The sequence below is a fragment of the Engystomops pustulosus genome, chromosome 5 (assembly GCF_040894005.1).
Source record: "Engystomops pustulosus chromosome 5, aEngPut4.maternal, whole genome shotgun sequence".
In the NCBI taxonomy this organism is placed as follows: domain Eukaryota; kingdom Metazoa; phylum Chordata; class Amphibia; order Anura; family Leptodactylidae; genus Engystomops; species Engystomops pustulosus.
In genome coordinates this window covers 47,989,248-48,010,145 of record NC_092415.1, presented here as the reverse complement: position 1 = coordinate 48,010,145, position 20,898 = coordinate 47,989,248, and the positions used below count along the sequence as shown (strand labels likewise).

At 41.5% G+C, this 20,898-nt stretch overlaps 2 protein-coding genes and 1 non-coding gene across 3 annotated transcripts; all 3 read right to left on the bottom strand.

Moving 5' to 3' along the window:
- Window positions 1-204: 204 nt before the first annotated feature.
- LOC140132743 (kinesin-like protein KIF20A) lies at window positions 205-14,008 on the bottom strand. Its single transcript, XM_072151888.1, has 18 exons — window positions 13,850-14,008; window positions 12,320-12,472; window positions 12,134-12,217; window positions 11,939-12,058; window positions 11,716-11,854; window positions 8,803-8,987; window positions 8,417-8,492; window positions 8,131-8,289; window positions 7,488-7,599; window positions 6,351-6,422; window positions 4,568-4,714; window positions 4,238-4,400; window positions 3,885-4,046; window positions 3,014-3,153; window positions 2,025-2,190; window positions 1,703-1,852; window positions 630-740; window positions 205-550 (listed from the first exon to the last, which is right to left on the bottom strand). Exons 2-18 carry the CDS (start codon window positions 12,428-12,430, stop codon window positions 290-292), a joined length of 2,358 nt encoding a protein of 785 aa, XP_072007989.1. The 5' UTR covers window positions 12,431-12,472; window positions 13,850-14,008; the 3' UTR covers window positions 205-289.
- Window positions 14,009-17,136: 3,128 nt separating this feature from the next.
- RPS20 (ribosomal protein S20) lies at window positions 17,137-20,041 on the bottom strand. The gene is made up of 4 exons (XM_072151887.1): window positions 19,885-20,041; window positions 18,827-18,926; window positions 18,343-18,416; window positions 17,137-17,354 (listed from the first exon to the last, which is right to left on the bottom strand). Exons 1-4 carry the CDS (start codon window positions 19,885-19,887, stop codon window positions 17,172-17,174), a joined length of 360 nt encoding a protein of 119 aa, XP_072007988.1. The 5' UTR covers window positions 19,888-20,041; the 3' UTR covers window positions 17,137-17,171.
- On the bottom strand, window positions 18,499-18,563 carry LOC140134499 (small nucleolar RNA U54). Its single transcript, XR_011856325.1, has one exon. It is a non-coding gene; the product is annotated as a small nucleolar RNA U54 (small nucleolar RNA).
- Window positions 20,042-20,898: the final 857 nt, after the last annotated feature.

The following is a 20,898-nucleotide window of genomic DNA, read 5'->3' as shown; positions in this document are numbered from 1 at the left end:
AAACCTGCAAGCTCAGCTGAGGGTGCAGTCACACGTCGCATTTAATGCACAGGTTTCAAAACGCAATGCAACAGCTGAGGAGATTTCCCTTATTAAACCCGCTGTTAACGTTTGAGTTTACAAAAAGCAACTGTTAACGCACGCGTGTGCCGAAACCCTAACAGGTTTGTACATTTGTAATGCTAATATAAGAAACTGAGCAAATAAATGAAAAAGTTAGTGTTTTATTTAAATTTTATAAAATAAATAGCCTTTTATACATACAAATAGTTTTAAAATTATTCCCTCCTCACTTTCGAGCCAGTAAAGGTTTTTTCCTGGCCAAGCCGGTGGTTTCCTCAGTTTTCTCTACACTTTTAGCCTTCTTTGGAGTGCCGCTCATGGTATTTTTAATGCTGGAGAACAAGCCTTTTTTGGGTTTTGGTTCACAGACATCTACAGTGGAAGCAATTTTCCTACTTGCATCGAGCTGTCCCTGAAGATCCGTTACTGAAGCCTCCAGCTGAATAGCTTTCTCTGCCAGATTCTGGAGACCTCGGATTTCCTGTTCCTGTGAAAAACAGAAGCCATATATATATAATTTTTGATCAGTGTTAATGCAAGTTTAACTTTCTAAACCAGGATCTTGCCTTGATTTTCAAGTGTTGCTTCAGCATATCATTTTCTTCGGCGAGCCTTCTTCCATTCAGATCAGCTTCATCCCGAATGTTCTGGATCTGCACCTTCAGACTGAGGATGATCTGTTAAAATATACAACATCTGTCTTATCAAATAGATTAAAGGCCAGTTACACATGACCATGGTTGGTCTTAGAATCCTTAGACCGTGGCTGAATTTCATCAAATAAACAGTGCAGAGGATGGGACTTGTAGGTATTATGATAGTAGATGTCCATTATTGTATAGTCTATATTCAGCTTTGAGGCATGTTTACCATCACCCAACTCCATCCACCTAACAGACTGCCATAACCAGGCTTAAATAGCAGCAGCTTTCTCAGCAATGTCCTGCCACAGTTTCCAATTTCTCCCATGAAAGAAAGATTGCAAATATTATACCATAGACACTTAAAATATATAGAAGAAATATACACAGTCCCCGACTAATGTACAAGATAGATTCTGTAGGTTTGTTCTTAAGTTGAATTTGTATGCAAGTCAGAACTGTATATTCTATAATTGTAACCCCAACCAAGTTTGTTTTGGTCTCTGTGACAACTGGATTTTAAAAAAATGTTGGGTTGTCATAAGAACCAGGATTAACAATAAAGCTTAAAACTACAGATTTAAAAAAGGTTATGTTTATTGTAGCCTGGGACTGAAGTACAGTAAATTACCAACATCCAGAGGTCACTTTGTAACTAGGGGTCATCTGCAAATTGGGTGTTCTTAAGTAGGGGACTGCATGTATTCACTTCCAAAAGTGCATAATAGCATATATGTAATGGCATCACAAAGATTCAGTAAGCTGTTTTTTATGGCAAATAACCATATACAACAAGCTAGATGCTTTAATTTTCCCCTGCTGCCTTGCAAAAACCTCATCAAAAAGATGAAATTCTGTTCCATGAGGCCTAGTGAATGTGGCACAGTACAGCAATACTGTACACTTACTGTACTGCCAATTTAATCCTGTACCAAGTTGTCACAGGAGGTTTGGAAACTTGATTCCAGCTTATAAAGTTAGATATGAATGTACGTTACCTTTTCTTTCTCTTGACATCGTTTGGTTAATGCATCCAGAGCCCTAGAGTTAGAGTCTACTGATGAGAGAAGATCTGTGCCGCCTTCATCACCAAACTGCTTCCGTAGACCAAGTGCGACCTCCAGTTCCTCTATTCTTCGGTCTCTCTCCTGTAAAGTAGTTTTAAAAAAACATTCACCTCTCAAACAAATCCATTTTCTGTGTAGAGAGATGAGAAGATGCTTGGCGGTGGGGGAATCCCTGCTGATTAATAAGTTTAGCCTGGTGTAATTTCTATAACATGTAGCAGAGAACTAGTGTGAATACATATCATTAACCAACCTCAACTTTTTCTTGTTCAGCCTGAAATTCGTCCAGTGGAACATAATCCTCTTCAAGGTCTTCCATAGCCTGGCGGTAGGCATGGTTTTTGATAGCTTTCTTATACATTTCCAGCCGGTTCTCCAGTTGCTCCTCGGTGGTTTCCCTGAAGTCCTCAAATCGCTTACTAATACATGAAGGACAGTCAGGATTCACAGGGTATAAAACTACTTAATGAGGGTAAGCGCACACAGTGCAGAGGAAAACACATACAATGCACCCACCATCACCAACCCGTAAAGCGCAATATATATATATTTTTTTATATTGTGTCCCAGGGGTGGGGGGCTTGGCTGTAGCTAAATTTATCTAAGATATGTCAGGGTAGTGATGGGATGAGACCAAAGATGATAAGAAGGTCCTGGAAGGTAGATTAATTTGCGGATATTTAGGATTGCTAAACCAACCATTTATGGCAATTTTATGGACAGGAATGGCATCCGATGGGGTAAAAGACATTTCTGAACCTTTACATATCAAGAAAACTGTGCAGAACATTTAACATTTATTTGGGAATCAATGTATTTTTAAAGGGGTTTGGCCACATGAAGTTGTTAATGTGGGGGTAGGATATTTGGTAATTTACAATTAACAGAGAATAAGTCACAAGTAAAAAAAAAAAAAAACCTATCCCATCACACACAACCTATAGAAAGGCTTGAGACAGAAGAAACAAGCCACTTGCATACCCCCCCTCCTGGTTTAACCTCTCAAATGTGCCTGGCCCATCCTCCCATGTTGGAAGTTTTCACTGATCAATTAAATCAATCATTTAGAATTCAAGGCCAGGTCCTTTGCCTTAAACCAGTCTCTGAATTTGGAAGTGTAAAGCTGGCTGGTGCTGGCCTTCATTTGGGGCAATTGCAGTCGTTGTGAACAATGATATTAGCCTACAACTGGATTTTTGGTCTTACAGCAGTGACATAGTAGCGAGTGAGAATTTCCTTTACCTCCAGGTCTCATCGAGCTGTACCATCTGCTGATACATTGCTTCCCCCATCTCTTTTCTTATCTGCAATTCAAGCATCAGTTTGCTTTGTCTCTCCGACATCAGCTTCTCCTTCAGCTCTTCAATTTTTTTCAGTAGATCCTGCAGGATAACAAATGAACTTCTGGTTACCACGGCTGAAAAACTGCCTCTTAGAGATTCATTCACACAGCTGTGTGCTTGTCAGGCCTGGACACCAAAACCCTCCCCATTGAAAACCGAGCGGATAGGTCACCTTCACCGGTTTTCATAAAAGGCGTGTGAATTGGGCCTCAGTATCAATTAGAAGACATTGGTACAGGTTAAGGCGAAATTGTGATTGTAAGCATCCTGTTGAGTATCTGATGTATGAAAGTGGGAAAAAAAAAAAAAAAAAAAACCTTAAACACTTTCCCATAAATGCAGTCAACATGCAGTCCCCTAGATAAGGGAATAAGAGAGGGGGGGTGCTGTCCTTTGTGCAATCACTCTAGCAGCACTGGTCGTATCAAAGAAACATTGTTCTTGTATATGAAATGGCCAGGAGTTAATGTAGGTCTCACAGCCGTCCTATGGTAATGGTCAGGCTCCTCAATAGTGCATGTGTGGCCACTGCTGGAAGAATTACGAGGTGGCCGTGTCCAAGGATGGCTCATTTCTAAGGGACAACATAAAGTTCTTCAATTGTGTGTTAATAAATATACCAGTGTGAAGATACTGACCCAATAAATGTGACCATATTTGGCACACAAATTAAATGCAAAGTTCTAGATTAGAATATCCCTTTAAAAGCAGGCAGTTTCAAGGGGCATCAGGAAATGCTACTGCATTAATAGACTGAACAGAAGGGTCACCTCTGAACTCAGGATGGAGATATCCACTTCGTCATCTTCATCCTCGGAGAGAAGATCCTCCATTGACACATTAGCATCCATCTCTGTTATTACCTTGCCATCTTTCCCAACAATTCTTGGGCTCATGAAATCAAAGTTCCGGGGTTGAATTGTCTGAACAACCTATAATTGAAGATAAAAAACACCCTAGCCATTTGAGGAATGGGGAGTAGTACCAAGACCACCTTTAGGCACATTTGTTGTATTGTTTCTGTTTTTAAGTAGAATAAATTTGAGTTTACTTCTGTAAAATGAAATACTTTTCGGGCCATAGCAAGAGCATTTTATACACCAAAATATGTTATAATACATACTTGTTTAGCAACAGCAGAAAACTTCATAACATGCAGGGTTTCATCATAAGTAGATGCACATTGGTTGATATTCACAATCATACAGGCTTTTCCTTTGCCACAGAAAAACGGCTGGAACAGTCTGGTGAGTTTACTTTCCCGGAATGGGACATAGCCGGCTTTCCTGGAAGTAAAGAAATTGCAAAGTAGGAAAAGGACCTTGCACTTTACTCCTTATAGATATAGTACAACCAAGTGCATCAGGTCTGGTTTGAGACCAATGAGCAAGAGGCCAGTGGCTGCCATGCATAAGCAGCATTACTGTGAGGTCAGGTGTGTATACAAACTTACTTGGGGTTCTGGCCATGCTTCAGAGCTGCAATGCATTTGCCAAGGATGAGTAGAGAGTTATTTATGTTTCCCGCCTCCTTCAAGCGATCACCGACAGTTTGTGTTTTATTGCATCGTTCAGACCCAGCCAAGTCACACAGAGACATCCTGCACACAGAATACATGGTCAAGGAGGGTCTGACAGAATGATACAATGCTAGGCCTGACATTACTTGAAGCACCTTTCCCAGCCAGACTGTACAGTACCATCATGTCAGTACAATACAAAATACTGTGGAAGATGCAATGTCCCCACCCGGGACCGACAGTATGCAGGTGCAGTGGAAGGCTAGGACTGGAGTGGCCGGGTTGATGGCGGCTAGGGTGAAGATTTCAGAGGCCTTTGCCGTATGATGGGCCTCATCCACACCTGTCAGTGACAGCAAAGTTAAGCAAGAAGAAGCCGCATGACAGTGATGGTTCCCCCTGGGACACTCCAGGTGTAAGTGATGAATCCCCGACAGATGATAATGAGGGAGGCCCAGGATGGAAGCAGCACGCCAGGAACGCACAGAGCAAGTGGAGATCTTGAAAACAACTCTGTTTGTTTGTTGGTGCACTGCAGCAAGCTGGTAAACTCTTTTGGAGGGCTAGCAGAGGTGTGAATTGTCTGGCGGTGGCAGTAGGAACCTCAGCCTGGATAGGTGGTCAGCTTGGCTGGCATGCATCTCCATTGAGTCTGGCAGATGCTTCAGCAGCACGAGTCAGCATGCAGCGTAGCAATACACCAAGAACTAGTCCAAAAGGACAAGCACAGAAATTGAGGTGCGAGACCCCAGAAGCCTAGGCAGCACCCATATTTATAGACTTGCTTTATCTAGACACTGTGGCACCAGCCATTAAGCTGCCCGATAAGCCTCAGGAAGATACATAGTGTTACAATTACATAGTGTGAATTCAACATTTAACCCTTGGGTTAACATGTATATAATGCACATGTAATGCCCTATTCCTACCACTTGATGGTAGTGTTGTGCCATACAGCCTAACCAGGGGGATTTAATATGCATTTAAAGGGGGTCATAGGTGTTAATGCGGCAAGAAGAATTATACGAGTTGGGAAAAATAAAGGGGTGGTGATCACTACAACTAGATACCTGGGACAAGAATTCCAGTTGAATATATTAATTGCCAGGACAATTATTGCTGACATACCATTTCTCGAGTCAGTGGTTAAATAATTTCAACCGATGTCTTAGGCCACATTTACCAAGGGCTGTGCACCAGTTTTCTGTCAGACTTTGCACCTAAAAGAACATGCCAACGACTTGCACAGGTATTTAAGAAGTGTTTGCACCACAATAGTGTCACATGCAAGCCTTTTGTGGCACAGCTGCACTAGGTATCATGGGGCGTTCCAGTGCACAGTCAGACTGTGCGCCATAAGCATGTTTGTAAACTGTTGAGGCAGTGCAGGGAACACCAGATTCATGAAGAATGGTCACCAGAAATAATAGGTCTGGCACCCCCTAAATTTAGGGCAGTTGGCCCTGTTCTCTGTAAATGTGCCCCATTAGTCTACCTGCATATGACATTTGCAGTTTCATGCACCGATGACAATAAAAGACTGCACAGGCTGCAATACTATCTGCCCAATCTTTTGCGGCCCTGGCAATCAGTTCATACACATGGTTGTGAAATCCATGGCCTTGTACATATCCCATTTCCTAGGTTGTACGCATGAGGCCTCATCATGTTTATGTGAAGGGGCAAACCTATAAAGAATGGCTGCATTTTTACTTACTCTGATACTCCAAGAACACCAGGGTCATCACCATGGCTTAATTTAAGCAGCCGAATAGTAAAAATACTGTGGCTATGAATACAAAAAAAAAAAGAAGTTTTAGAACACACATCAATATATACATCACTCCATTATTTTATTGTAAAAACACACTGAAGGGGAGAGGGGATCTTTATCTGCAGCTTGCTTTTCCAATGATGTCTAACTACACGTATCACCAGAAAACCGGGCATGCAAATGGACTTTTGTGGGCAAAGGACGCAGCTTTTTTTTTTTTTTGCTGCCCACCTTCAAAAACCATTTCCAAATCATTTTTCTGTGTATAGAGCTGTGTGACTGCTTATTTTCTGTGTAACAAATTTTACTTCTCGGTGTCGTTATTTATTATTCCATGCTGTGTACTGGGAAGGAAAGAAAAAAACAAAAAACAAACACTAGGTGTGGTGAAATTGGTGAAAAAAAATTTGCGTCAATTTCTTGCCAGCTCAGTTTTTAAAGCCTTCACTGTGCATACATATATACATTTCTCCCCCCCTCCCCCATATTCTGACCCTAATAACTTTTTCATACTTTGGTGTACAGAGCTGTGTGAGGTCATTTTTGCAAAAGTAAATGACATTTTCATTGCTACCATTTTGTGGACCATGTGCCCTCTTGATCACCTTATTTAAGTTATGTGTAAGAGTCACATTTCAGACATTTGGGCACCATTTCCTGTCATGTGGTTCACTACCGGTAATAATAGTTTTTACATTTTGATCAGGCACTTTGAGACGTGGCCACACCTAACATGTTTGTGATTTTTACAGTTTAGTTTTATATCAGTTCTAGGGAACCCCAGTTTGTCTAAAACCAGCCATGTCTGTAGCTGAAACCTATAATCCTGGTATGGCCTGTGACCTACATACTAACAGAAAATAGGGGCTCAAGTGACATTACCCCTGCAACCACTAAACTTGAATTCTCTCATGTTAAAACATGGTGAGAAGAGTCATGTTTTCTTGACTTTGGGGCATTTAATACCCTAGTTGAGCATGCTAGTAGTTCAGTGGGGCAAAACCTGGTGACAGGTTCTCCAAGATTCGAAAATACGGGGCCAAACCATGTTTAACCGAAGTCTAGTCAGGTTGGTCTTACCTCCTACTAGACTGCTGATTCATTTTAGTTGATGCCAAACTTCGATTCTTGTTGCCAATTTGCAGTATTTTACAAGCTTCCTCTGTGCTCGTGATGTTAAACCACTTCAAATCTTATAAAGTTTTAAAAATATTTTTATTAGTTAAGAGAATCACAATGTAAAGTCTACATCAATATGTTGACTAGAGAAAAGAAACCTCATGAAAAAAAAATGCTTTAGATTTCTTGTCATGTGAAGTAACTATTGTCCCCAACATAGGAAACGTATATAGAAAATAAAAATTAAGACTATTAGTCACAGAAAATTATCAAGTGGCTCTGTGGTATGGTCTTGCAACAAGGTCAAACCTCAAAAACATGACGAAAAAAAAAAAAAAAAAAACTCTTAGCTACCAAACCAATTCAGAGGACAGAAGCCTGGGAAATAGGAAAGCTATGCGTGGAAAGCATATAAAGTGCTGTACACAATGCTGGTGACATGGGAGCTGGCAGACTCCCTATAACGGCGGTAACCCTCTCCCAATAATGATGCATGGAATGGCCATGCATATGTGGAAATAAGAGGCTGCAAGGCAGGCGAATATTAACAAGACATCAGGGATTGATAAATATTATATGCAAAAATGTACTAGAGTCAAATTACCTTTCACATAAGAAGTCCCCAACTGATCATCACAGATTTTCAGTGCTGGCCTCTTTTGGTTCTTTGATGTAGGGAACTGGTCCAGTAGGTCATACACATACTCATTGTAAATTTCAAAGAACGATACCCAGGCCGAGAACTGATATTGGTCATCAACCCCTAAAACGTAGCATTTAATTAAAAGTCTACAATTTGCTCATCAATATTAAGCACTTCTTAAATGTTTTGGGAATTGTTCTAACATTCTCATAGGAAGGAAAAGGAAAAAAAGCTTCTTTTGCTATACCTTGATCATTAGCTGGGGCATCTTCACTTGCCAGACTGCGCAAATTGCTAGAACTTAGGACAGTTTTCATATGATCCTGGAATAAGAGAATAATAAAGCTTAATCTTGAGCAATTACTAAATAGGTGTCTGCATAGATTAATTAGGGATTAAAGCAAATGACAAAAAAGTCAGCAATCTTTGTCATGTCTATTCTGATAGAATTGCACGGCAGCCGGATTTATCAGGAAGCTGGATCCTGGCGCTCCTTGCATCAGTAGCCTCCACCTACTTGAAGTGATTTCATTTACACACTAAGCCTTGCTACCTCTGAAATGCCTTTTAAAGGTTCCTTTGCTGCCACCATGTGGACAGATATTACAATGATGGCTTCTTGAAATAACAAACCTCCTTTAGGCTGGAAAGAAGAGATGCTTTCGTGGCTTCTTCTTGCTTTACTTGAGAAGGGTCCAATTTCATGACATCATTGCCAAGATAGGGCTTGAGGTTCATCTTGGCATACTGCCGACCTTTAATATGATCAAAGACAACGTCCAGTGATCTAGGCAGGATACCTCCATCTTTTGGTGTTCCTAAACAAGGTTGAAAATAAGTGACTGACCAGCGTTTATAGTAAAAACGAGGATTATACACTATAGGGAGACATTTTCAGATTAACATTTTAAATAATTAGGAAAAAACAAAGAAGCGCATAGACTTTTGCAAAGGCAAAAGTCAAATGGCAAAGTCATTCTGGAATCACACTGTGGGGGAGCCAGAAGAGGCAAGTGGAAGACCTCTGCTACATCCACTCATTGGATGTTCTACACTTGCAGCTGTGTACTGTGACAATGTAGAGCCCCATCCAAGTCTGCATTGCCCTTTGCTCTCTAAAGTGTCATTTTCCTTTTAGATACTTAAAACGACCAACTGAGAGCCATATGTAGTCAATGCAGTTTAACTGGCTCAGTTTTGACCACAAGTTAAAGACGACCTGTCAGCAGAATTTTATTCTTCACACCAGAAAAATACCTGATGGTAAAGAGTTAAAAGTCCTCGCCATATCAGGGAAGATTATTTTCCTTTGAGACACTACCTTAACCCCTTAAGGACCAGGCCCTTTTTCGTTTTTGCGCTTTTATTTTTCACTCCCCACCTTCAAAAATCTATAACTTTTTTATTTTTCCGTGTACAGAGCTATGTGATGGCTTATTTTCTGCGTAACAAATTGCACTTTGTAGTGATGGTATTAAATATTCCATGCCGTGTACTGGGAAGAGGGAAAAAAAATTCTAAATGCACTGAAAATGATGAAAAAACACATTTGCGCCATTTCTTGTGGGCTTGGTTTTTACAGCTTTCACTGTGCGCCCCAAATGACAGGTCTATTTCATTCATTGGGTCAATACGATCACGGGGATACCAAATTTGTATAGGTTTTATAATGTTTTCATACATTTACAAAAATTAAAACCTCCTGTACAGAAAAAAAATTCTTCATTTTGCCGTGTTCTTGCGCTAATAACTTTTTCATACTTTGGTGTATGGAGCTGTGAGTGGTGTCATTTTTTGCGACTTCTGATGACGTTTTCAATGCTTCTATTTTTAGGACTGTGCGACCTTTTGATCACTTTTTATAGAATTTTTTCTATTTTTCAAAATGGCAAAAAAATGCCATTTGCGACTTCGGGCGCTATTTTCCGCTACGGGGTTAAACGGAGTGAAAAACGGTTATTATATTTTGATAGATCGGGCATTTTCGGACGCGGCGATACCTAAAGTGTTTATGATTTTTACGGTTTATTTATATTTATATCAGTTCTAGGGAAAGGGGGGTGATTTGAATTTTTATGTTTTTTTAATATAATTTTTTTTTTTTTACTTTTTTTAATTTATTTATTTTACTATTTTTTAGACTCCCTAGGGTACTTTAACCCTAGGTTGTCTGATTGATCCTACCATATACTGCCATACTACAGTATGGCAGTATATGGGGATTTTGCATACCATCTATTACAATGTGCAGATCGCACATTGTAATAGATAGCCTCGATCATGACAGCCTCGGATCTTTGTGTGATCCCAGGCTGTCATGGCAACGGATCGCCGCTCCCCGGTGACGTCACGGGGAGTGACGATCGGAGCCAAGATGGCGGCGCCCACGCGCCGCCGGCTCTTTAATGCCGCCGGCAGCTTTGCCGGCGGCAATCAAAGGGTTAACACCCGCGATCGGTGCAAGCACCGATCGCGGGTGTTAGCGACGGGCGTTTGCTTCATTATGAAGCAAATGCCCGGTGAGTATGAAGAGGGCTCAGCCCGTGAGCCCTCTTCATACTCCCCCATGCGCAGTAAGACGTAAGGGTACGTCTTATTGCGCTATGGGGTTAATTAGAGCAGTTTTTTCTGATATGCAAATGGACATAGTCAAATTCTGAATAGAAGAGTCAGACTTTCTCCAGGATGCCAGTAAACCCCGCCTCCTGATTGACAGCTCACCGACTCTTCAACTCTCAGCCTGAGCAGATAGCAAGTCCTCTCCGAGTCCTTACCAGAATGCCGTCCCCTTCACTGCACATTGTGGGAGATTTAATAATGTGTCGGTCTTTAGACCAGTGTAGATTACAACGAGTGTAGAGAGTCTGCTGCGCCAGATCTGGAGCAGTACAAGACTGGAGAGTCGTACTTTGCACCTCCCTTTAATTGATCTGGTTTGCTACGGCACAATATTGAATTTTCTGGCACAAGGGTTAGTTCTGGTGGAGACACAACCCCTTTTTCGTAGGAGTCAAAAACCTTCAGTATATTTGGTGCAACGCCTTTCAGGTGAAAATTTCTCAAGTTTTCTAGCGTAGGAAGATTGCCAAATCTCCTCTATTTTGTGAGAAAATATAGATCTGACCATTTTGGACTCCTGGTAATGGGTGGAGCCAACAAAGGCTTAAAAGGTTTCAAGAACAATTTTATTGGTGGGAGGCGGCAGACTTAAGCCGAGAAGCCTACACTGCACTTTTCAACAAAGGCACAGTGCTGTTGGTGAAGGGGTTGGACGAAGTAAGCAAGGCCTCCTTCACATGAGCTGAACAAGCATACAACCACATGCTGGAGAGCGGGAGGAATGCAGCACAGCCATACATGCGGGAAAATATAGAGCATGCTCCATCTTTTTCCCCGTTCACTGTATGGTGACACACTTACTCACTGTAGCGTGTCCCCAGAACGTTGAAAGGGGCATTTTTTGATGACAGGTTCCCTTGAAGCCACCCTGAACTGAAAACAGTGACAGGAATAAGGCTTCCGGGATGGCTAGTCTAAATAAAATACCTTGAATTGTAAAGGTTTTCCCTGCATTTGTGACGCCATAAGTAAAGACTAGACCATTCTGCCCATTGGCAAAAGAGAACACCAGGTCTTTCATTGTGCCTTCAAAAAAATCTGCCTGCGTAGTTCCATCCCCAAAGATCTGCGGAGTAGAGACCATTTGTGGAATTAGTAAGCGGCAAGAGACATTTATCAGTAACCTGCACACAACAGCGGCACCACCTACCCGTGTGAATGTAAACTTATGCACAGACTGCCCAATGCCACGTTCACAATTTTTCATAGTAGAGGAGTCTTTAGGAGCACGTAACGCCACAATCTCAGAGTTTTCAATTGTCACACAATCCTAAAAACAAATACAATGACAATGATACAGTTGCATTCCCAATAAAATGTTAGAGGAGGCCGTGTAGAAACCAACCTGAGATTCATTGTTGGCAAGCTCTGCCTTCGAAAAAGGTCGGACTCTTAAATATACCTTCAGAGGATGAGACGCTTCATTGTTCTGTAGAGAAAAGATTATATAATATAATTAGTTGTATTAAAAAATGTATAAAGCTTTAAATCCTTTGCAAGTCAGAAAGCAGGGATATAGCAGGATACTTACCAGTAATGAGGAATCTGAGATTAACGTATCCCCAGCACCACCATATAATGAAGGATCTAGCAGAGAGCTCTGTTCTGCACAGAGTACGGCACTGTCTTCCCTTGTGTCCATCTGGGTCGTATTCAGACTAAAGTTTTTCTATACCAGTTCCTGCTGCAGAGAGAACATAAGTAAAAAAGTAGAAAATCATTGGCAAAGGCCTGAAAGAGCATAGAAAACAGACACATTCCTTCTTAAAAAAAATTGCCACTTCAAAACGTCAAACAAAAAAAAAAAAAAAACCTCACGTACACAACTTAATGGAAACCTACCACTACGGATCTACCCATTAAGGAACATCCGGTGGTAGGTGCATTTAACCTATGTAAGGATAGCCCTTTAGCAAAGATAGAGGGGAGTCATCTTTAGTCGGGGTAATATGCAAACTTTCTCAAGAGGCTACTGGGACGTGGAGTAGCCAGAGTTGAGGCTACATGGCGCGGCTACTCCACCCCCCAGTAGCCTCTTTGATCTTCCCACTCAGACATCTTCAGCGAGCAGCCAGAGTTCTGTACATGCGCAATAGCAATGAAGCCAAGATCATGGAGCCATGCACAGAACTCCAGCTTTGCGGACAATTGAGCTCGGGCAATACTGAGCAGTGGGCACTGTGTGGCGCATCATGTATCTATAGATTACTATAATGAAGTGCACCATTAGGGGAAGCAGACATGGCGGGCATGAGAAAATAGTACCTTGCAGCACAGATCAGTGAGGTCAACACTGGAACAAAAAACGAGTCATCACTTGGGTAACATTTAAAGGCGATATTCCCATTTTAGCAAATTATTGTCATGATAAAAAGTTACACAGTTTTCCAATACACTGTATTAATTCCTCAGTTTTCTGGATCTCTGCTTGCTTTTATTCTATAGAAAGCTTCTGATTACTTCCAGTGGACAGAAATCTGACCATGGTCACACAGGTGCACGGCTCGTTATATCACACAGCTCCGATTAGATATAACGAGCCGCACACCTGTGTGAACACGGTCAGATTTCTGTCCACTGGAAGTAAAAATAGAAGCTTCCCATAGCATGACAGCAAGCAGAGATCTAGAGAACTGAGGAATTGATACAGAAAAATACATAGGAAAATTGAATAACTTTTTATCATAAAAAGGACAATAATTTTCTGTTAGGGGAATACCTCTTTAAGGACAAAGACTATTTTATAGCAAAAACATAACAGAATGCTTGTACACAAATAAGGAATTATAAAAATGACTGAAGATTATTATTTTTGGTGCAATTTTGTACATTTTATTATATTGCGGGATGGAAAGTTATAAAACCCTAAAGCAATGGAGAATCACAAGATGTAGATCCATATAGAATGGGAAGTGCATGTTACACAGTGATATGACTCCCCTCACCAGACCTTACACACAAGGCACTGCTGATGGCGTCATGTAGGGCTCTGTACACACTTACCGCACACATCAGACATAATTTTGAGTAATTTTACATCACCTAACACCTCAGCACTTACTGAAACCAAGTCACAATGACAGTTTTTGCGTTTCCAATTAAACCAGCGCTGCCCAAGAAGCCGACAAAGTGCAGCGCACACCTTAGTGCACAAGACGTGACTACTAGCAGCGCCCCCCAGCTGTCAGCTTCATATTTGCCGCCATTATTTGTGATGTCTCTAACGACCGCTCCTATTGGATAGCGTTTCTGTCCATCACAATTCCGCGGCCGGCTCGTCTCCGCCCAGTAGCGAGCGCAGCAAAGGGCTGCGCCTGCGCGGGAGAATCACCACAAGAAGTCTTCCCGCGCTGATTTGCGCGTTGCCCGAGCGCCCCCTGCTGCCGCTCCCATTGAGAGTAAAAAAATAAAAAAAACTGTACATGTTATATAAACCCTACAGCCTGTGGCATATAGTACAATCCCTAATCACATAATCCTGCAAGGATGTGCTACACCCTTCAGCCATCTGTAGTGTTGGTGCCAATTTCCAATTATACATTTTTCTGCAGCTGGAGTCATGACATAGCTCCACTGTGTGAATAGAGCCTAAAAGACATATTTTACCACCATACCTAAAACTTTCATGAAGTAAGGGGGCAGTAAGGTGTCCTGCACACATACACAAAGGTTAACCATTACTTATTCACTGGTCCGCTTGTTTGTGGCTTGTGATATGCACATGTTCATGAGGTAAAAGTTTTATATTTTTATATTTTAAGCCTTGCCCTTAACCCCACCATCAAGTATTTATATACAGCAAATATCTGCATTCACACGAATGTATGAAAATGGCCCTATATAGATCCCAATTCATTCCAATAGGCAATACAGCCGTATTAATGCTTGTATTGTGCACCATACTGTTTTTCAGACTTATATGTCCGATTTTCTCTTGTATTTCCATTTGGTATGCCCCATAGAAGTCTATCCCACCCAGGTCAACACCTGCAGAGTCTGTATGTTCCTCCGGTTTCCTCCCACACTCCAAAACATACTGTTAGGTTGTTTAGATTGTGAGCCCCATCGGGACAGGGACCAATCTGCCATTCTTTGTGGAGAGCTGCATAATCTGTGTGCACTATATAAATAGAGAATTATTATTATTATGGGAACATACATGTTGCGTAAGGCTGTGAACCGTACACTGCCATATATATGTGCAATATCCAGGGATCTTGGGGTTGAACAAGCTAGTAACATCATTTGCCAGCCCACAGTATTTTTAAAGGAAACCTACCAGGTAGAATGGCAGGGGTAAGCAGTAAGTACCGAGCACCAGCTCAGGGTGAGCTGTTGTCGGTGCTTACTTTCGTTAGTGTTAATAACCGCTGTATCACGGTTTTAACACTGTTTAAACTTTAGAGCAGAAGAGGCTTCGTGCGCACGCAGCTCAGGGTGAGCTGGTGCTCGGTACTTACTGCTTACCCCTGCCATTCTACCTGGTAGGTTTCCTTTAAGGATACGGTGACATACATTCACATACGGATGAAAAACGACCAGTGGGCCACATATATAATTGCTTCCGTTTTTATATCTTTTAAAAAAGATTGAAATTTGAGCATCTTCGCTGCAATACTGCTTTTTTTTTTTTTTTTAGTTTTTTTGCCTTTCAATTTGTTTCTTCTCTCCTTTTAAAAATTCATAATTTTATTTTTCTGTGTACAGAGCTGTATGAAGGCAGGTTTACTGAGTAACAAATTGTACTTTCCAGTGGCTGTATTAAATATTCCAAGCACTGTCCTGGGAAGCAGGAAAAATGTACCAAATGACGTTCAGGGGAGCGATGATTACTTTCAGTGCCGCCGGCGACAAAGAAGAGGTTAACACTTGCGATCGGTGCAACCACCAACCGCAGGTGTTAGCGATGGGTTTTTGCTGCAATATGCAGCAAGGCCCATCTCTGTACGAAGAGCGCTCTTTATAGCTCTGTAGCGGATATATCCATTGCAGAGCGTGAAGGTTAAAAGTTGAAAACCTTTTTTTATACAACGAAACTTTACCATATATACTTGACTATAAGACGCCCCAATTTTACCACAAAAAACTGGGATAACCTATTGACTCGAGTATAAGCCTAGGGTGGGAAATGCATTGGTCAAAGCACCCAGTAAGTATATAGCTGGCCAGCCCCCTATATCGCCAGTATATAGCCAGCCAGCTAGCCCATGCCACCTAGCATATAGCCAGCACTTAAAGGAAACCTACCACTGCTCGCATGATAAAATCATGCGAGCAGACCACCTGGTAGGCTATTTAATACTGATGCCGGTACATACTTTAGTTCGGCACGGCGATCGTTAGTTAAGATAAAAAAATGTTTTACTTACATATGAAAATATTCCTCCGGTGCTACCCCTACGTCATCTTCGGAAGGGAGATGCCTTCCGATCTTTAATTATTCACGCCTCCTTCATTGTAGCAGTTTCCTTCTGGTGCCGAGAGCCGTGACGTCACCAAGCTCTCGGCACCTATCGCGCATGCGCAGATACTAACTCACATAGCCTCCATTGTCCTCCAGTATATATGGTAGTTTAAACATTCTTACACCAATAACTTTTTTTTATCTTACAGCCTATGGAGATGAGCAAAGGTAATTTGTTGCCGGATGCTGCGACTGCATGACTTTCAAAATGTTGACTCAGGACTTTTGGGCACTAGGTTGACACTTAGGATGCCGAAATGGATTTGCTTAAGATCTATAACAGATCTTCTAAAGTGACTAACCCCAGTGTTGTACCGCCAGGCTGTTGTAGTGAAGGATCACCATTCCCTGATGTCACAAGGAGCAACAATCCCACCAAAACTGCACCACTGCATGCTACCAACGGCATTTGACAGGTCAGCAGCAATCTATGCCAGCACTTATTACCAGTGTTTCTGGTGGATGTTTGGTGTAAATGAAGCTAACGCCCAGTATGTTTGAACATTTTGAAGCTCTTATTCCGGTGCGTCTGTCACGTGTTTCTGGGCAAACAGAAAATCGGCCATGGTGTCATTATGCCAAAAGGCGTTAAAGCCACTTCATGATGCAGCTTCACAGGCTTACACTGCAGGAGCACTTAATCCTTCCCCCTGCTGTAAAAGCAGTACCTACATGGGATTCAGGACCTGCACAACCCACTGTCAAAAAAGTGACCAGTCAGGACCAAGTCAGACAATGTGCAGCCAAAACAAGTACCATGCAAGCAAAGTTATTTAAGATGTAAACAATGAAAAGGGGTTTCTCCAGGAAAGCTGAATGTTGATAGTTCTGAGCTGTGCCGAGACCACTATGCAGCTACATAAAGTTAACCAGAACAAGAAACATTTTAGTAAAGATGTTTATTCAGAAAACATGGCATTTATGCATCAGCAATGGTGACTTCAACTTCTACACCAGGCTCGATACTGATGGAAGTGATCTGTTTCACAATCTCAGAAGGGCTGTGCAGATCAATAAGACGCTTATGGATGCGCATCTGGAAGCGGTCCCATGTCTTGGATCCTTCACCACAAGGGGTTTTCCTTGTGGTTATACGCAGTGTCTAAAATAGAAAAAAAAATTATGTTAAAACATTCCAATTTTAGGGCTTCAGTGTATGTTTTGAGCAGTGTTTTACAGTTTTCACAATCTGCCATTACAGTATATATTCAGTATAATACGTTTTAAAATGCAGTTTTAGGCCCCAAAAGCATCCCCTGGAAGTACAGCACATGTATAAAGAGGTGAAAACCCAAGTTATTTTACCCCAAGCCCAAATTCTGATATTGTATTTCAGTACTGTAAAGCAGTTAAGAGTAATTAAAAGTTATCTGCTGACAACAGTTCTGATGTATATAATATAAAGAATTAACTTCTTCAGCAAGGCCAAAGTCCATCAACTTTAATGGATAGATATTCCTCTGTTTTCTAAAACTTCACAAATACAGGCATTAAAAAGTTTTGGCACAATTAAAACAGATTCATTTCAGCTACTTCTGTGGCTGAAATCACTGGACTTTGGAAAGTTTCTCTTGGCTCTTGGGAGAGTGCTGCTTCGTGGAGAGCAGTTTTTTGCATTGTGGACCAACATGTACAACAGGCTTCTTTTGTTACCGGCCATTTTGATTAATCTTACTTCAATTGGAAAATAAAGGTCATACACCTATGCTCTGTAGCTCTTATATGGGCAAAACCTATTTTGACCTTGTTTTGATGAACATGTGTCTTCAACTGTATAAACTAGGATACTATTTAAGCTGAATTATAATCACCAATTTTACAAAACTCATCACATATAAAGCTACAAATACATATTTAGCAATACTAGACATTATGGATAGTGTCCTTTATCTGAGGTATTTCTTTTGGCAGAAATTACTGGCAACACAAAATGACTCCACAGGGGCTACAAATACATTCATAATGGAGACTTCATGTGACCTTGTCAAAGGTTTTTAAAATTGCATTTTGATGCTATGAACGGGGAGGTCTTTGGCCTATTCAAGACACTATCAAAATCTGCCAACATTTTGTTTGTTCCCTTTCTTTACCTTGGTGGGCATGCGCACTGGTCCCTTAACCTTCAGGTTCTTCTCCTTGGCTCCACGGATCAGGTCAGCACAGACTAAAAACAAAGTATATTTTTATTCATTAGAAACAAATGACAGAAGCCACTAAGTTCTAGTCACATTTGTAACCTATTCTCCAGTCAGCTCAGAATAGCGTAAAAATCAATCACTTTACATCATTGAAAGTATTCTCTTCATTGCCAATTGGAGACAAGTGCCTGGGGACAAGAGGTGCCCAACCCATGGTTTTTAAATGAAGTTTATTTTCTTGGAGAAATATCTTATTTGAGGGCCAATAAAAGTTGCATTTTACGTTGTTTGGCATCCGGAAACGGGTAAAATCTTTTTGCCTTGGGCAATATTCTATAAACAACCCATGTTATGACACATACTGGCATATCATGACCAATGTCAATGTACCATTATAAATATATCTTAGTCGCAGCACAGACTACAAACCACATACCTTTCTCCAAGGATTTCACATTGCGACTTGTCAGTGTAATTCTGATGCGGTGGATGGCCACTTCCTGTTCTACAGGGGCTTTACCTGTATCTTTAAATGCCTGGATGGGGAAAAAGGGACATGTCACATGTGGCACTATACAAGGCTCAGACAGTTATAAGGGTTATGGCCACAGTAACGCTCCGGCCAAGCATAACCTCATGATAGCTACATGCATGCTGAAGCAGGGCCTCTTCTATAGAATCCTTAAATGTTTGTTTACTGAATAAAAGATTTAAAAATTATGCAAATTAGCAACAGGCACTCCTGAGCATGCTACACTGGACACCAGCTGCTTCCACTTCTGCACACTACTTTGTACTGTATAATCTATCCACTATTCCTTCCACAGTTCCCTAGAGCCAGGGATGTCACGTGACTGGAACTCTTACATATGAGTGTTCAACTGAGAAGCAGCCGGCTGGGCGATGTTAGTGAGGAGCACAAGAGGAAGGGGTGGATAGATTATACAAGACAGGCGTGCAAGCTGCAAAGAACCCTGTGTAACATGCACAGTAGCTCCCAACACTAATTTACATAATTTTGAAGGGTGTTTTATTCAGTACACAAGATTTTATGGGATATCAAGAAGAAATCCAGCATCAGCATGCACTACAAGGAGGGATGCCTGGCTTACATCAGCATTGTCCAGTTCACACTAGAGGTGAAGCATAGAAATTTCCCTCCACTGCATAGCAATTATAACAAGAAAACAGGCAGCTACTATGTGGAGATACATACCAGAAAGGTAGCTCTGAGGCTGGCGTGAACTGGGACCTACAATAACACCTCTCCAGATGTACAGAAATTAAGTAGTGTTGGGAAACAATTAACGAATAAACAGCAACACTTAGGGCTCTGGTCACATGGCAGACAATAACGCTGCGCTATGCTTACGCCTCAGTACACTACACGGGTCTGACAGGTCACCATCCTAGGCCTGAGTGACATCTGCCAATAACTGGCGGTAAAATGACACTTGCCAGCAGTGTCCTGTCACTAGTCCGCCGCTCACTCACCATGTCTGATCACCGTCCTGACCGACTTATTCGGGTAATGAGCGCGCGAACAGCGGTGAGCCAGGCGGCACGTGCGATCACCTCAGCGGCTGCACTCAGAGAGAAAGCGGCAGCGCACCGCCCCCCTATTTATTGCGGGACGGACTTCCGGCCTGCCGGATGTACGTCATCACGAGTAGACAGCGCGTTACCGGCCGCCATGTTTAGTCCGGGCACACATCCCTTACTGTATTACACACGAGGAGGGGGAACTGCTGCGCGTGGTTACATCACATATGTGCCGATGACCCATCATGTCCGTAGCTGTTACTTCTATGAGTGCCGATAGGGGGCGAGCTATCTGGATGCTGCAGTGACTGAGCACCAGCGTGATTGATGGAGCTGTGATCAGTGTTTGCATGCACCGCATGTATAACAAATACATGAATTTCAGGGATGTTATTGCATGAGAGACCGGAGGGACGGGATTTTGTAATATCACTGTGTCACAGAAACTTGTGAGCCTCAAAATTATTCACATTACAGGAGAAACATTCATGGCAATTGTAAACGTTTGTTCTAGCCAAAGTCCCCATAAAACTGGTGGTTGGGGTTGCCAATGCAAATATACTGCTCTATATACTGAGCGCTCCATATTGAGCCTGCAAAGTAGTAAAAAAATAAGCACATAAGTTGTCTGACACCACCTATTAAGTTATTATGCATTGTAAAGTAAAATAACGTGGCTCCGCAGTAGCGGGGCAAATACTTGCTTAGTTCCAGCTCCTGCAGCTCCCCTTCTTGTTTTGTAATTTTATGTGCCACATCCAAGTCAGCAAATATAATATAATATATATATATATATATATATATATATATATATATATGTATATATATATATATATATATATATATATATATATATAATAAAGTACTACACAGGCAGTGTTTCATTTTCCAAATGTTCTTTATTTTTTGTTCACAGCAAATATGCAGTTACATTAGAAATATGAAAGTAGAAATACATATACTCTC

What these genes read in the sequence shown, in the direction of transcription:
- LOC140132743 (XM_072151888.1), bottom strand. Translation starts at nt 12,430, where the DNA reads ATGGACACAAGGGAAGACAGTGCCGTACTCTGTGCAGAACAGAGCTCT. An exon ending in AATCAGCAGTCTAGTAGGAG is followed by an intron (nt 6,423 to 7,487) that starts GTAAGACCAACC and finishes TTGTATTCATAG; the next exon opens with CCACAGTATTTTTACTATTC. An exon ending in TCTCCATCCTGAGTTCAGAG is followed by an intron (nt 3,154 to 3,884) that starts GTGACCCTTCTG and finishes GTTATCCTGCAG; the next exon opens with GATCTACTGAAAAAAATTGA.
- RPS20 (XM_072151887.1), bottom strand. An exon ending in TGTGAAATCCTTGGAGAAAG is followed by an intron (nt 18,417 to 18,826) that starts GTATGTGGTTTG and finishes CTTTGTTTTTAG; the next exon opens with TCTGTGCTGACCTGATCCGT. An exon ending in CAGTGCGCATGCCCACCAAG is followed by an intron (nt 17,355 to 18,342) that starts GTAAAGAAAGGG and finishes TTTCTATTTTAG; the next exon opens with ACACTGCGTATAACCACAAG.